Here is a 16,548-nt window from a genome sequence, read left to right as displayed (position 1 = left end):
TACACATCCCAGCATGCCCTGCAACATATTTAGCATGGCCAAATAGCAAAACTGTAGCAGGGCATGCTGGGATGTGCAGTTCAACAACCGTTGGAGGGCCGAAGGTTCCCCATTCCTGCTGTAAAGCCACAATTCAGAGGCAGCTGCCATGTATAATGATATTTGTGTAGGGGTTTACAAGGTAAGTACATATCCTGCGCCAGGGACCATTACACCTGTGGATGGAAGAGGTAATGGGGTGACCGTGAGACACACCTGTTTGGGGCATGCAAGGGTGTGGAAGGAGAATGAAGAAACAGGGAGAGGTTATTTATCTTAATGACACCGAGACTGATAAAGAGAGGTGTAAATTCTGCCATTTAACACGCTGACAACAGGCAATGACCTTTACATGATCGTACACTTATATCACATTGTTTTACATGAAAGCCACAACCGCAGCTTTGACATATTTCAACCTGTTCAGACATTAACTACGGTTAATGAAATATTATATACAAAAGACAAATCACTATCCCAATAACAATTCCTATACAGCATAGGTTCTCCTATGGTGGGCAATACTAGTCTGTTGGTACAATATGACCTACAGATATAGGTATAGCACATTTTCTAAAGCTTCTAAAAATGAAAAGTGGGGATTAGATTCTAGCTCAGGGTTGCCTACCCTCCCGGAATGGCCGGGAGTCTCCCGAAAATCGTGTCCCCCTCCCAGCCCCCCGGAAGGGTGGGCAACCCTCCCGGATTCAGTGGGGACCCCCGCTGCGCCCCAGATCGCGGCATTCAAATGCCGCAATCCGCGGGTCTCAGAGGAGGGGGTGGTGGAGCTAAAATGGCAAAATTGCGCCATTTTTGCCCCCCCCCCCCCCCCCTCCTCACGGAGATCCGCAAAGTCACATGTTTAACCTCATGGGGGTGGGGCTTAGTGGCGTCACGCTCAAGCCCCGCCCCCGAGCCGCTGCTGAAACTCTCCTCTTCAGGCTTCTCCCGGAGAGGAGAATATTAAAGTCGGCAACTCTGTTCTAGCTTCATTTCTTCTATTGCAGGCATGGCCAAACTATGGCCCTCAAGCTGTGATGAAACTAAAAGTCCCATCATGCCTTGCCACAGTTTTGCTATTAGGGAATGCTAAAACGATGGCGAGGCATGCTGGGATGTGTAGTTTTGCAACAGCTGAAGGGTCACAGTTCATCCATGCATGCTCTATTGCATCCTGGAAATTGATAGAATCTGATGTGGTTGCTATGTAAGTTTACCCCATATCGTGTCTATAATCTGATGGTGGCAGAGCTACATACACAGCAGGAAGGCACCAGGGAGGTTCTGTAGCTGTCATGGGCAGAGATGGAGCAAAATAAAATATTCATCATATTCCGGTGTTTTACCATTGCAAAATTCTGACTTCATTGTGTCATGTGATGATGGAGACAATTGTAAATGATGACATCATTATTCATTAAATACAAGTATATATTTATACACGTGTGTGTGTGTGTGTGTTTGGCTACTAGTGTTACATAACAAAATGAGTAAATTAGCTGTGGGGGCTCTTCACCAGCAGGTCTGACACAGCAGCGGCAGCCCGTCTGCAACAAGGCACATAGCCAGATGCCGTGCCATCAATGCCAGAGCATGGCAGAGAATGAGAGGAGATCTGCCCGACAGTCTGACGGCTCTATGGGTCTAACAGAATAGTTATATCATACATACACGTTGCATCAAATAGAGGAAGGTGATGAGCACTTATGTTTATTACACAGGTTTATTTTATTTTTTTCCTGTCACAATATTTAGTTAGCCTCTGACAATCGATCTGTAGATGTATGGCCAGCTTTAGATGAGTGTTTTTCACTACAATAGGTCAAGGGTTAGAAGTTGGGACAGGCCCTGAGATAGAAGGGCTAGGATCAGAGTCATAAGACATTTGGGTGAGATGTTAGAGTTAAGCTGGCCATACATCTACAGATCGATTGTCAGATTGGGCTGTTTGGAACAAAATCCTGGTAATGGATGAGAGCAAATGACAGTTGACCTTTTGCTTTGAAATGCTGGAAAACTGCCAAAAACTGTCATTCAGATACTACCAGGTTTTTGTTCCAACCAGCCCAATCTGACAGTCAATCTGTAGAGGTATGGCCACCTTTAGCCTTGGGCTAGTCTTGAGATAGGTTCTGGGTTAGGGCTGTTGATTTGGATAGTGTTATGAATCACACTTACAGTATAACCTCCAGATAATCCTTTAGAACCAAACCATATGTAGAAGCCGCCTTTTCCCATAAAGTCAGGTATGCTTATCGTTACTTAGATACGGAAAGGACTTCACCTTGAGTAGTAATAGTTTATCAATGTTTAGTGTCATTCTAAAGGATAAATGAAACACAATCTGGTGTAACAAATAAGCAAAACAAATAGAACCTCCGATAAGATTCAATATTAATGCTGCTAATGGAGTAACTGAGAATGAAGGATCTCTGGCAAGAGGCTATGCAGCAGCACAACGCAAACACTACACCTCCCAAATGTTCTACTTTCAGCGGGATAGTACCATTATTTTTGGGACTGTCCCATACTGCAGTGGGAGCACGGTCACTGTGAATGCGTTTGACTAGGGATGGCCATCGATTCAACAACCATCGATGATTCAAATTTAGTTTGCCATTGATGGGAGAGAACCAGATGGTTTCCCTCCATCGATGTCAAAGCATAACCGAATAGTTATTTTTTCTTAGCCAAGGGGCCGAGACACGGAGCATAGCGCTGTCCCCCGACACTGTAAAGCTCAGCCCCCAGGTTCTGATATGACCATGGGCCAGTCAGTCATATAAAAGGGATAGCCATCAATAGTTAAATCAAGCGATGGTCATACAGTACATCACATAGTATGCTACCATCGATAGTCATTTTCACTGTTGCCATCAGTGACAACCATCAATGGCAATGGCATCATTGGCCATTCCTCCGTGTGAACGGTATAATTGCTGTGTAATGTGCTCGCCATCTATTCATAGACCACACCCCCACAGGGATGTAAATGGGGGATTTGCAGCAAGGTCCCTCCTCATCACTCAGGCTCAGCTGTCTTAGCAGCAGCATCATCAATGCCTGTAGCCATTTAGGGGGCGGAGAGGAGGTGTGATGGTTTTGCATTGTCAACGCCAGGGTCTCTGTATTCCAATGGACATTTCCAGACTTCAATGACTGAGCTGCGGCACTGGTCTACATAACCTCAGGTTCACTAAGCCGGCCAATGGTGTCACAGGTGATCCAGTGCTGCATCCTTGGAGCAGCATAGGATCATACATGCATGCAGGAGACATCTACTTATACCAGACGCCTCCTGCTGCATTACCATATGTTAGCTTAGCTGCTGTCTACAACCGCACCTACATCAGGCCCAATGTGTCAATATTTACAGAGTTTATGTTTGAGGCTAGAATTTATTTTCATGTTGACCTTTCGCTATAATGAGTATTTTTTATTCTTAAGACACCAGTGACCTGATGTAGAAGTTTTCAATTCACAGTCCATTACTAAAACTGTAAGCGTGCGCCTTGTCCCCAGCTGACACGCAATTGTCCATTTAGTGAAACATTGTTTTTTTTTACATTTCTAAGCAAATATTTCATGTGTCCCAGATACAAAGGTGGCTTCCGGGAAGTTCTACTGTATACCGCAGGTTAGATTGCTGCTATAGTTGTCATGTGTATTCCGTGTGTTGTGGACAATGGGTTTCTTAAATTTTGAACATACCATTTAAAATAACAACCTACAGTGTTTCATGCTTGGTGTATGAGTTTCCGGAAGGTGTTAGAGAACATTACATTGCAGGTTCCAGGTTCCAGGTTCCATCCGTTTTTTTTATTTAATCTCATTCTACTGAGCTGGGGTTTAGGTACATGGAAGAAGGGCATATTACACATTTATGTGCAGTAAATATTTTCTGTCTTCTTTCAATGTGTTCCCAGGCATCCTGCCAGCATAGAAGGTGCCAGCAGTCAATAGAAGCCAGTTTGCTTATGACCTCCCAGCCGTGCCTTCCAGATCTCAGTCCAAGCTTTCAGTCCTTCTTGGAAAGCATTCTAGATCCAGTTGTGTCCAACACAGTTGACCTAAAGGTACTTATGTAATATCTGGGCTCCCGTTTTTCTTATGAGATCACATGCGCTCGCCAAACTTCGGGCACGGTGGCTCGCTGCGCTCGCCACGCTATATAAAATCAACTCCATGCGTAGTTGGATAGTAGGGGTATGAAAATATGGGGTGCATTTAACATGGGAGCCCAGATAATACATAAGTACCGACCTAAACGTAACTTTTGGAGTGATCCAACATTTATTTATTAGATAAGGTCACCAAGGTGTGTTGGGACAGCTTTCTGGGCATATCTATGTGGTGTTCATTGGCAGCAGAAGAGGGCCAGGTGTCTTAGGGGAGACACTCTGAGATACTACTGACTTGCTCAGAGGTCTGAAGTTTCCTTTCCTGTAGATGAGCAGTAGACATGAGGCACCGGCAGTGGACGTGAGGCACAGGCAGTGGGCACCCCTGTACAATAGACAGCAGCTCGTGTATTAGCATATTCCGCACATACACTGCTCAAGCCATTGTGTACATCCCTCTGAATCATCCCCATTGCTTTAGACATGATAACATATCCCTCTTCAGGGCTGCGAGCAGAGGTGTACGGGTATACATCCATTCACAAGCGCCTGCACAGGAGGAGAAAACATTCGATGATCAGTTATCATCAAATGATTTCTCCTCCTCTGCCCGCCTCTCACTGCCACCGCATGACCCAGGAGTCACTTGGCGGCTGCTTGTAACCGACACTAAATCGGGGTGGGCGTTTATGCCATCCACCCACCTCAAGCAGGCAGGGGAACACCTGCATTCCAATGGGCGCACCCACCATTTTTGTGGCCACGCCTATGAACCTTTGGCTAGCTGTGAGCACCTTGGTGAAGAAAAATTAGGCAAAGGCACTCGCAGCCGGAGCCTGCACATGTGCATTGCCGACAATACGTATGCGCAGACCCCAACCATCACCAGAGGGTGAGAATTCAGACCAGCTACGAGCAGGACTGAATCGACCCAATGGTCTCATGCTCCATAAAGCGTTAGACCAACCAGCATCCCTCACTATAATTTCATATGTCCCCATACTCAAAGGCCTGGAGATTGATAGAGTCAGTGACTCATGTACAGGGAGAGCACCAGGTTGTATGGCTGTGTCCCTAGACTCTGTCCTCTTAGGGCCAGATGTATCAAGCTTCAAAAGTGATAAAATAGAGAGTGATAAACAGACAGCCAATAAGCTCCTGCCTGCCATGTCACAGACAGTGTTTGAAAAATGTCAGGCAGGAGCTGATTGGCTGGCTGTTTATCACTCTCCATTTTATCACTTTTGAAGCTTGATACATCTGGCCCTTATTCACTAATGATCAACTGCACAATAACATTCAACGCGCATCAAGATGGGATTTTGGTCAGTGGAAAAGGGTCCACCAAGGACCAGTCAGCTGGGTGACCAGCCCTCGCGGCTTGCAGGGTTTTACCCAGCAAGCCCCGGGTGAGCTGTAGTTAAAGCTAGGATAACCCGGGTCATTCAATTCAGGATCTGTTCACAGCATCGGGAGAACCATTTTCCCAGCGCAAGGAAATGATCCTCTCCAAGCGCTGGTGCTGCACCCCTGAGCAGTGTGAATGGCGCAGACTCAGGAATAACCCTAGCCAGCGCCGCAGGGTGAAAGGGCTTGTTTCAGGTCTACTCTGGTTTGGAACTTGTGTTCCAAATTCTGGGACAGACCCAGGGCTGCAGTGTAAAAAATGGCATATTGTGCCTGAAATAGGGGTTGGGTACAATTCCAGCATCTTATTCAGTAATTCCATTTTCTGGCTCTACAGTGTAACCTGTGCGCCTATCTTCCTACTTAGCCTTCCGGAATTTATAAAGCCTAACTAGTGTTCATGTTCCTATGGATAGCAGATAACGATTGCAGCTAGGTCTTGGTTTTGTGGCCTACACACACATTATGGTGGTTTCTCTATATGCACTTTCTTCAGTCCTTGACGCTCATGTACTTTGTGGGAAAGGCAAACTCTGGACCTGACAGCAGATTAAGAAGCAGTCAGTCAGCCCATCTGTCACTGGCTATAAACCTATCGCTACACCGCGCCCAGAGTCCACCACTCGGCTATTACCTCCTTCAGCTTAATGCGTGTATGAATGTATATGCCTGTTACTGATGTGCAGAAATAACAAGCACACTGCACACTATGTACAACAACTGCAATTTATATAAGCTGCATTTTAAATAATATTTAAATAAAATATAAAAATTGTTACAGATGTCTGCAGAGCTTACAATCGAAAAAACATTTTTTGAGGAAAGAAAGTCAAATAAAATGTTCAATATAATATACAGTCATGTTCTTTTCTTGTCTGTTGGTAGAAGGGCCTTGCAGACAGGGTCACCTCTGTTGGAAATAAAATAGTGATGTTCCTTTTTTATTGGTGGGTGCAATCTGGCCACATTTCAGTCAAATTCCCTAAGTAATAATTTATTAATACGCATGGTAACCACGTGGCTGTCATAGTCAATATGTAGCCTGCAGTCAGCCTCTCAGTATTTGCTCAGTATATTAGTAAAGCAGGATACTTTGTATTGCAGTCAGTGATGTTGCTGGGATTAGGATTCAGGCAGAGGGCATCAGGAAAAGTTCAGCCAATCACCTCCCAACTGTCATTTTTCAAACTTAGCTGTCAGTGGCGTATTTTCCACAAGGCGCCCTAGGGAGGAGCAGGTCTTAAGGGACTCCATTATGATTACCTGTCCATTCAAAATGTTCCCAGAGGAGCATTGTGGGACTACCGCAGGCCGTTGTGACATCACAAGGACCTGCATACACTCCCAAAGTCACTTCCTCTGGTTGTCACCACTGTGTGTGGGCAGTCAGTGGACTGTTATTAACCCTGATTCCAAAAGTCCAGAATTTTATGCATATCGATTATTATTATGCAACTGAGCGTTTATCAGTAGACTGTGCACAAGCCAAGGTACTCTACCGTTGCCTTCTGCATTCAGCGGCAAAAAATTATGCTATGGATTGTTTGGAGGGAGGAAGACTCCAAACCAGTATCTTGCCTAGTTTATGTTTGAAAAATGACAATTAGGAGTTGATTGGCTGATTGTTATCAAATTCCACAGTATATCTTCACCAGGCTTAATACATCTGCCCCATTGAGTTTTAAATAGCTAAAACACCTTGATAAATGGGCAGTTACAAGCTGATAATCTATTAATACAACGGTGGATCAATAAGTACCTGTGTTTCAAGACAGGAAAGTTGGTATTACGATCGTGTACTACCATCTTTCAAAAAACCCCGTACCAAATTTCAGATTGATTCATAGGTTAGTTTTTTTTTTCCACCACGACAATGCACCAGCTCCCTCATCCGGAAGTGTTGCAGCCAAATTGCATGAATTGCGCTATGAATTTTCGCCGCATCCACCGCACTCGCCTGACTTGGCTCCCTGCGACTTCTTTCTGTTCCCTCACCTGAAAACATGGCTCGTGGGAAAATAAAAAACAATTGATAGCGTACTTCATGCAATTTGGCTGCAACACTTCCGGATGAGGGAGCTGGTGCATTGTCATGGTGGAAACAAAAACTAACCTATGAATCATTCTGACATTTGGTATGGCGTTGTTTGAAAGATGGCAGTACACGATAGTGATACCAACTTTCCTCAGCAACGCCACGTATCTTCAAACACAGATACTTATTGATCCACCCTTGTATGTCTAGTGTCTGTGAGTCTCCGAAACACTGCCATCTGCTGGCAGAGAGTGAAACTACATCTCTTTCTCACACATGCACAAACACAGAAGGTAGCAGACTAGCTTTCAAAGCTTTTGCTTCGAGCGGGCTTACTAGTTGCCTGGTACTTTATCTCTGTCCTTGGCTTAGTACGTACTGTATATCTCATAGTGAAGAAGTTTCTCTCATAATGGGGTGCAGAGAGAGCAGTAACATATTACCTGTCAGTTTTCAGGCAGTTCTAATTGTGACTCCATTTTGAAGTAGAGGAACACAGGCTAGATGGAAGAATAAAAGACCCATTAACTGTGTGGCAGATGAAATATAGATGCAATTCTAGAAAGTTCCTCATCCTCACCTTGTGATCCCCCATACACACACTTCCTCCAATCCGTCCGTACCGAACACAGTCTTCTCCATCTTTGCCCTGAGGGGGACAGGACAATGACATAGAGATCACAGAGGTAGAGATATGATTATAGCAAGAGAAAGCAGAACAGCGAGATTCCTGACCTTGCTCAGGAGACCTCTGGCAGCATGAGACATGAAGACCCGGTCACACCATGCTGGGCATCGCGTACCCATGAACTCCGAGGGTTTCATCACATTTTCACTGAACGGGTAACTGGGAACGTAAACCGCAAAGTCCCAATGACAATAATGTGTATGTAATATCACCAGGTATAACTAATCAGCAGATATCTTACGTGGGTGGAAAGGAGATCTGGATCTCTGTCAGGTCATTCAGGAAGGGGATTGGTTCATGGTCAAATCTGAGCAGCTAGGGAGAAAAGTGTATGGGTAGAGTGACAGTATCTCCATAATGGCGGCGTAATCTAAAACTATAATTCTTGCATCAGCATATACCTATTAGATGTATAACATTTGTAGGTTGCATTATAACTAGGACCATAGACCTATTGGATATATGATTTCCCTCAGTAGCTGGTTCCATATGAGTAGACAGGCTGCGTTCTCATTAACATTGGTTTAGCTAACACAACTGCTATAATAAATGTATACACAAATGGTAATTACTCGTGTACATAAATGAAGTATCTCAGGGGGAGATGTACGAAGTAGTGAAAAGACTGGATAGGGTGCCGTGGTAACCAATCAGCTGCTACCTATAAATGTTATAGAATTGATTTGATAAATGTTACTTCAAAGCCGATTGGTTTCCAAAAACAACTTCTCCACTCTTTTCACTGCTTCATCCATCTCCCCCTCAGATAGCTACCATCCGAGCAGTCCCACATACTATAAAAAAACAAATAAAGTTCCATTGATTGAAATTGAATGCCCCATCTTTATCACCTGTTGTGCTTTATGCATGGGGAGATTCTTGAGGTTATCTTGGCAAGGTCACCGCTGTAATATTCGGTAATGCTGACCCTAAATGCTCTGATTTATCCTACCAAAAGGCCGACATGAGTTTTTTGGGGGAATTTCGTTTTTTATTTTACTTTTTCCATACTTATCCACATGGATCCAGATTGGCAATGGTAAAGTGTGAGAAGCAGCGGTAGGCAAAGCAAGGCACCTCTGGCGAGCGGGCCTTAAAGAGCTTAAGTACTATTCCGGTGGCCATGCACCTTTAAGGGGTGTACACACGGTGCGATTCCTATGCAATTAGATCTTGATTGAATCGGCATCTAATTGCACGGCACGGGAAATGCATTCGAGTTTGACTGCACAGATTTGTACTATATAGTTTTGCCTCCACAGTGTATTTTTCTATTCGATATAAACTAAACTGTAGCGTGCATCGGATCAAATCAGCATCGAATGCGGCTGAAAAGCATTCGATTGTGATTCGATTTTGCCTATTTAAGCAAAATCAAAGAGAAAAATAGATTAAATCGAACCGTGTGTACACCCTATTAGAGTAAATACCCACACAGCAGCTCAGCACACAGCAGCACAGCGCACAGCAGCTCAGCACACAGCAGCAAAGCTCACAGCAGCTGCCGGCAGGTAACAAGGGCCCCTGACCAGGCCATCAGACCTGGGCCCAGGTAATTAATACTCCCTCCTCCCCCTCTTGGCACCATTGCTGGTGAGTGAAGGGAGCCATGCGAAGGGACGCGGTATACTAATTGGGGGTCCATGTGCTCATTGGCATAAAAAAAACTGAAAAAGTCATGTCAACTTTCTTACGTGTCGAACTTTTGCTTGCGTTGACCTTTTGCTGTTAACCTAATGACTGTTGGCATTGTTAGCTATACCACGTCACTCATGAGTATATAGGTATCCTTGTCTGGCATGGTTTAAAATGTGAAATGTATATAGATTTGAATATAGTTCATTGTATTTTTGCTTTAAATGAGTTTCATGTCCTGTATAATCTTTCCCTGTTTACCTAAAGGATGTATTCTCTGTGTAGCTATCATCTCCCCACACTATAGCACCCTGTCATCTACTTTCCTAGAGAAATGATTATTTCTCACCATATGTACACTGTCATCCTGAAAAATCTTTGCGTTCTGATGCTCAAACATCTTCATCTTCATGATAAGTTGAACCTGAGGAGAATGGCAGAAGCCCAGATGGCAGACATCAGTAGGGGGGGACAGGAGTGCTGAAAACACATATATGAGGGAAGCAACAGGGAAGGGCTGAGTAACAAGCGGGGTTAAAGGTGAGGGATATGGGAGGAAGCCAAATGAAGATCTCTAAAGAGTTAGATTTGTTAACAATTCTTTAACTATAGTGATGTGAACAACTGTGTATTCATACCCTTTTCACATTATTTTAGTATTACCCTTTAATTATTTTGTTTAATGAACAGAATTCTCCATATATATAACTGGAAAAGCGATGGGGCAGAATTTATATTTAAAAAATACTGCCAAGAGCCCTGAGCAGTTTTTTTTTTCTTTTTCTTTTTTATGCAGCCCTGAAAATCTTGCAACCAGTTTTTTATTGGATACCGCAGGTATCGGGAGCATGCATACCCATGGTAATCCTATAACGGCTGCGAGTTACTGTAAGTACTGAAAACACTTCAGCACATAAACTAAATACAAAAACCACTGCAACTGGGGATGTCTGGTGCTCCCTGCAGCTCCTGGTGGTCTCCCCTCCATATTCCAAATGGGGAGGGGGCTGCTGGGAGATGTGTCCTGGTTGGGTCTTACAGACAGTTTGGAACAATCTCTACATCCGCCCCTATGCGGCATTATGTAGTAGTGTCTGAGTTCACCAGAGGTGTGGGAAGCTGGGCTAACCATGCCTTCATGCCTTCTAAATGATTGCTACTTAAAAAAAAAACCTGAGTTCGTATAACATCCCGCATTCGGACGCTATTAGATATTACCCAATGAGTGTAAATAATAATAAACTATTTAATAATGTATTATATGACATGTTTAAATGATCAGAGAGCTTTGGAAGTTAGTGTGACAGTGATTAGTATACAAGTGATAGGGAAAGTCTGACCTCTCCATCCTGCTCATAGGCAATGGTCTGTCCATTTGTCTCGCCGGTGACACTCGGGGGCCAGCCCTGGGCCTACAACAGGCAATACAGTGTTCTATCACATAGTATCTATAAAGCACAGTGGACATCATTGCAGCCACTCGTATTAATGATATTCCCACCTGGATGAGGCTTTTCAAATCTAAACGGAAATTAAAATCTCCAAACAAGTAAAATGGAGCATCACAGTCATCCCGTAACCTGGGGAAGAAGAGAGTTCAAACAATCATGTGTGATGTCGCCTACTGAAAGCAGAGACAGAAGGGAGGGTATAATGGGGTGATATTACCCCAAAACAGTAAGATAAACCTAGATGTCAGCAATGGTCCTTCTCCTCCCAATTTTCTATATCAGTGGTTCTCAAACTCGGTCCTCAGGACCCCACACAGTTCACGTTTTCCAGGTCAGGTGCACTCATTACTGACTGACATTTTATAAGATCCACAGGTGGAGCTAATTATTTGGTACTCTTTACCTAGAACGGCGCCCGCGATTAGAATCGCGGGCGTCGGGGGTAAAAAATCGCGGTCATCGCGGGCATCGCGGGTAAATCGCGGGTACATAAAAATCGTGTACCCGCGATCACCGCGATTTTCCCATAGGGAACAATGTTAAAAAGCCTGATTGACCGCGATTTTACTTTAAAATGCCTCAATGCCCGCGATTTTCACATAGGAATCAATGTTAAATGGGCTACAGAGCCCAAATAGGCACAATTAACCCTTAAATGTCACCCCAATTTTTGTACGCCACCCCACGATCCACGCCAACCCGAAGCGTGGCGAGCGGCGGCGGTACGCGTCCTCCGACCTTTTCATGCCCTACTATCCACGTCGGCGTGGAGTTGAGAATAGAATAGTGTGGCGAGCGCAGCGAGCCACCGAGCCCGAAGCGTGGCGAGCGCAGCGAGCCCCGCGAGGGGACGCGGATACCTTCACAGTTATACGCGTCCCCTCGCGGGCTTCACAGGTATCCGTGGCGAAAAGCGGACACCTGTGAAGCCCGCGAGGGGACGCGTTTACCTGTGAAGGTATCCGCGTCCCCTCGCGGGGCTCGCTGCGCTCGCCACGCTTCGGGCTCGGTGGCTCGCTACGCTCGCCACACTATTCTATTCTCAACTCCACGCCGACGTGGATAGTAGGGCATGAAAAGGTCGGAGGACGCGTACCGCCGCCCCTCGCGGGCTCGCTGCGCTCGCCACGCTTAGGGTTGCCGTGGATCGTGGGGTGGCGTACAAAAATTGGGGGGACATTTAAGGGTTAATTCTGCCTATTTGGGCTCTGTAGCCCATTTAACATTGATTCCTATGTGAAAATCGCGGGCATTGAGGCATTGAATGCAAAATCGCGGTCAATTAGGCTTTTTAACATTGTTCCCTATGGGAAAATCGCGGTGATCGCGGGCATCGCGTCGCGGCCGTTTATGTACTGCCCGCGATGTCGCGATCACCGCGATGGGCGCCGTTCTAGGTAAAGAGTACCAATTATTTCACTTGATTCTGTGAGGAGACCTGCAAAACATGCACTGTGTGGGGTCCTGAGGACAGAGTTTGAGAACCTGTGTTCTATATAATCGAATTACATTGAGATTCTCAAAAAGTGATCAGGAAAGGTAAATCGCTACTTCTGATTCACTCAACATATGATCTCGTTCACATCCAAGTTATATCCGGTACCTGGTCAGCACATGGTATAACGCTCCTCTGCGATTGGAGCTGTACACGGATGGGGAGGAGTCACAGGACACAAGATTTGAGGCATCGTGGAAGAGGTGAAGATTAACAAGGTCAAATATCCTTAAAAAAAAAAGCAGCACAAAGAATGGTACAATTGGCGATTGGTCACAGAACAGTGTACCAGTCAGTCAACATGGAGAACGCACAAGAAATTACAGGAACCTGCTCCTTTATATTCCTATGGCTTTATGCAGATTTTTACAGAATACAGTACATTATCTTAAATGTGTCAATAAGCCATATGAATGATGAAATATTATTGGTCTATTACTTTAAGAGCATTCTTGATTGAAGGATAGTTCGGTCTTACCGATGTATGACAGCCCACAGGGACAGACTATTTGGTACACCACATACCTTGTGTTACATGTAAGTGTGTGAGCACTAGGAATTCCAAAAAAGGTAATATTCGGTGTACTTGTACTACCTGTCGCTTTTTAATGGTAGGGAATACTTTCCCTCACCCACAAACCGGAAAGTGTATGCATATCAATCACACACTTACATGTAACACAAGGTATGTGGTGTACCAAATAGTATGTCCCTGTGGGCTGTCATACATCGGTAAGACCGAACGATCCTTCAAGGAACGTATGGCAGCCCACAGGTAAGCAATCAAGAATGCTCTCTTGACTGGCCAAAGTGAACAACCAGTGGCCCTACATTGGGTCACTGCCTCCCACACAATGTCTCAACTTAAATATCGCATGATTGATCATGTGCCAGGGTCCCTGAGGGGTGGCAATAGGGGTCTTGGCCTATTAAAAAGTGAAGCTAGGTGGATCCTTAGATTGGGGACAGTAACCCCCAATGGGCTAAATGACCATTCTGATATCAGCGTACTGTCTCTTTAAATCCCAATAGGTTGGTTTGTTAATACTGTTTGAAAAATTATTTGTCTCTTTTACATTTTTGCTTAATTTTTTTTTTTCCTTGTGCTATTTACTTTTTATGCTAGGGTATTAGATGCCCTCACCAAACAAAGCGTTTAGTGGTTCACACATCAGCTCTTTGCTTTTTTGGGTTTGATAGTGAATACCCGTATTACGCAGTAACATACTTGCTTTTGCTATTAATTCATTCTAGTCATTCAGGCATCATACTTGGTTGCCTTAACTTGTATGGTGTTATATCATGCCATGTCGTGTGTATTTGTTGGTTTTTAAATGTCATTCTCTTAATGTGTTTTTTTCCTTTTTTTCACTGTTTGCAGGGTTGCTATGCGACGCTAGGAGAAGCGTCAGCGGAATGACGTCATTCCTCCTGCGCCGCCGCCCGGGTGCGTGGTCCCGTTCGCGGCATTGTGGAGTTCTGAGATGCTTATAAGGTAGGACTGTGTCTGTATTCTTGTAAGCCTTGATGAAAATGCCCAAGTAGGCATTGAAACGTTGGTGTTATATTGCTTAATTAAATTCGATTAGCTTCAAAGCTCCGGAGTGCCACTTTGTTCTTTTTTGGCTGTCTATCCCCGTTTGGAGGCACCCGAGAATTACGTATGTTTGGAGGTTGTGCCAGACCCTGCTACCTTGTGTATATATATATATATATATATATATATATATATATATATATATATATATATATATATATATATATATATATATATATATAAGACAGGATGCACCTGTATTAGAGAAATGTTTTGTCCAAGGAATCTGCTAAATTATAGAATTATGGGTATAATGTAAAATATTACTTAAACTGTTGAAAATAAAACCTTCTTATAATATCTCTACCCCTTTCAAAATAACATAATGATTAGTGTGCCTCCCCCCCCTTCCCCTGTACATAGGGCAGAATTAATTGGCACCAGGGAAGCTCTGACTCGTACACTGGAGCGAGTAGACAGGTCTGCAGTGCATCAAGCTCAGGAAAGTATTAGGATCAAGGGTTGCTCATTATTGGAGATATGAGTCAAATACAAACACATTTATCACCGTGATTGCCAACCTGCTGCAGCACAATCGTACTGATCTGAGCCACAGAATGGGGAGGGTTTGGCTGTTGTTACGTGCATGTGTTACAGCAGCTTGTGTCATTAGCAGGAAGCCATTAGCAGGACACTGCCATATACATACCGGTTGTGCATCAGCCACCGTGTCCTCATGAATCCTTTGCGGGTCCATGCAAACTGCAAATGTAACAGGAGCAGGTTAAAGCACGCACTATGCCACATACTAGTCATGTATATAAAGACACAATGGCATACACATATGTATGCATAAATATCTATTTACCCATACAATTAGCATGGAAGGTCACATGGCAGGACCCTCATCCCCCTGGTTCCTTCATTTGGTACTCTTTACCTAGCACGGCGCCCATCGCGACCATCGCATGCACTAAAAAACGGGTGCGATGCGATGCCCGCGATTTCCCATAGGGACCAATGTTAAAAATCAGATTGGTCGCGATTTTAGTGTTAAAAGTCAGATTGGTCGCGATTTTTACATAGGAATCAATGTTAAATGGGCCACAGAGCCCTAATAGTCCCCCTGAAGTGTGAAATGGCCCCCACAATTTTTAACGCCACCCCACGATCAACGTGAACCCGAAGCGTGGCGAGCGCAGCGAGCCCGCGTGGGGCGGCGGTACGCGTCCTCCGACCTTTTCATACCCCCACTATCCACGTCGGCGTGGAGTTGAGAATAGAATAGTGTGGCGAGCGCAGCGAGCCACCGAGCCCGAAGCGTGGCGAGCGCAGCGAGCCCCGCGAGGGGACGCGGATACCTTCACAGTTATACGCGTCCCCTCACGGGCTTCACAGGTGTCCGCGGCGACGCGGACACCTGTGAAGCCCGCGAGGGGACGCGTTTACCTGTGAAGGTATCCGCGTCCCCTCGCAGGGCTCGCTGCGCTCGCCACGCTTCGGGCTCGGTGGCTCGCTGCGCTCGCCACACTATTCTATTCTCAACTCCACGCCGACGTGGATAGTGGGGGTATGAAAAGGTCGGAGGACGCGTACCGCCGCCCCTCGCGGGCTCGCTGCGCTCGCCACGCTTCGGGTTCACGTTGATCGTGGGGTGGCGTTAAAAATTGTGGGGGCCATTTCACACTTCAGGGGGACTATTAGGGCTCTGTGGCCCATTTAACATTGTTTCCTATGTAAAAATCGCGGGCATTGAGCCAATTAACGCTAAAATCGCGACCAATCTGACTTTTAACATTGATCCCTATGGGAAAATCGCGGGCATCGCGTCGCACCCGTTTTTGATTTACCCGCGATGCCCGCGATTTTTTACCCCCGACGCCCGCGATTGTAATCGCGGGCGCCGTGCTAGGTAAAGAGTACCCTTCCTTATTATTAGATTTTATTTCTAAGGTACCACAATGGATGGCAGCACCGTACATAGGGCACACATTAAAACAATACAGGGTACACAGGACTAAACATAACAGTAACTGAAGAACTAAAGCAGAGCACAGGTAACAATCAGCAGCACAAGTCAGTGCACAGAACAGCTGGGATGTAGGGAAGCAGAGGAGCAGTCTGTATGTTACCAAGGGGC

General features: G+C 45.1%; 1 protein-coding gene across 3 annotated transcripts in view; it reads right to left on the bottom strand.

The window, feature by feature from the left end:
* Positions 1–6,293: 6,293 nt before the first annotated feature.
* Positions 6,294–16,548, bottom strand: part of LOC146075538 (inositol polyphosphate-5-phosphatase A-like) — a 54,443-nt gene continuing 44,188 nt past the window's right edge. For all 3 annotated transcript variants that reach the window (XM_083184866.1, XM_083184867.1, XM_083184864.1), the window contains 10 exons: positions 15,118–15,170; positions 12,980–13,099; positions 11,427–11,505; positions 11,266–11,337; positions 10,275–10,349; positions 8,532–8,605; positions 8,338–8,449; positions 8,183–8,251; positions 8,046–8,102; positions 6,294–6,477 (listed from right to left, as the gene is read on the bottom strand). In XM_083184866.1, the coding sequence (XP_083040992.1) occupies positions 8,049–8,102; positions 8,183–8,251; positions 8,338–8,449; positions 8,532–8,605; positions 10,275–10,349; positions 11,266–11,337; positions 11,427–11,505; positions 12,980–13,099; positions 15,118–15,170 (708 nt within the window). In that variant the 3' untranslated portion in view covers positions 6,294–6,477; positions 8,046–8,048. The remainder of the gene's footprint in view (positions 6,478–8,045; positions 8,103–8,182; positions 8,252–8,337; positions 8,450–8,531; positions 8,606–10,274; positions 10,350–11,265; positions 11,338–11,426; positions 11,506–12,979; positions 13,100–15,117; positions 15,171–16,548) is intronic.

The sequence above is a fragment of the Crinia signifera genome, chromosome 4 (genome assembly GCF_055691185.1).
Source record: "Crinia signifera chromosome 4, ASM5569118v1, whole genome shotgun sequence".
NCBI lineage: Eukaryota > Metazoa > Chordata > Amphibia > Anura > Myobatrachidae > Crinia > Crinia signifera.
Note: the sequence above shows the minus strand (reverse complement) of the source record. Positions and strands in the feature narration are given on the sequence as shown.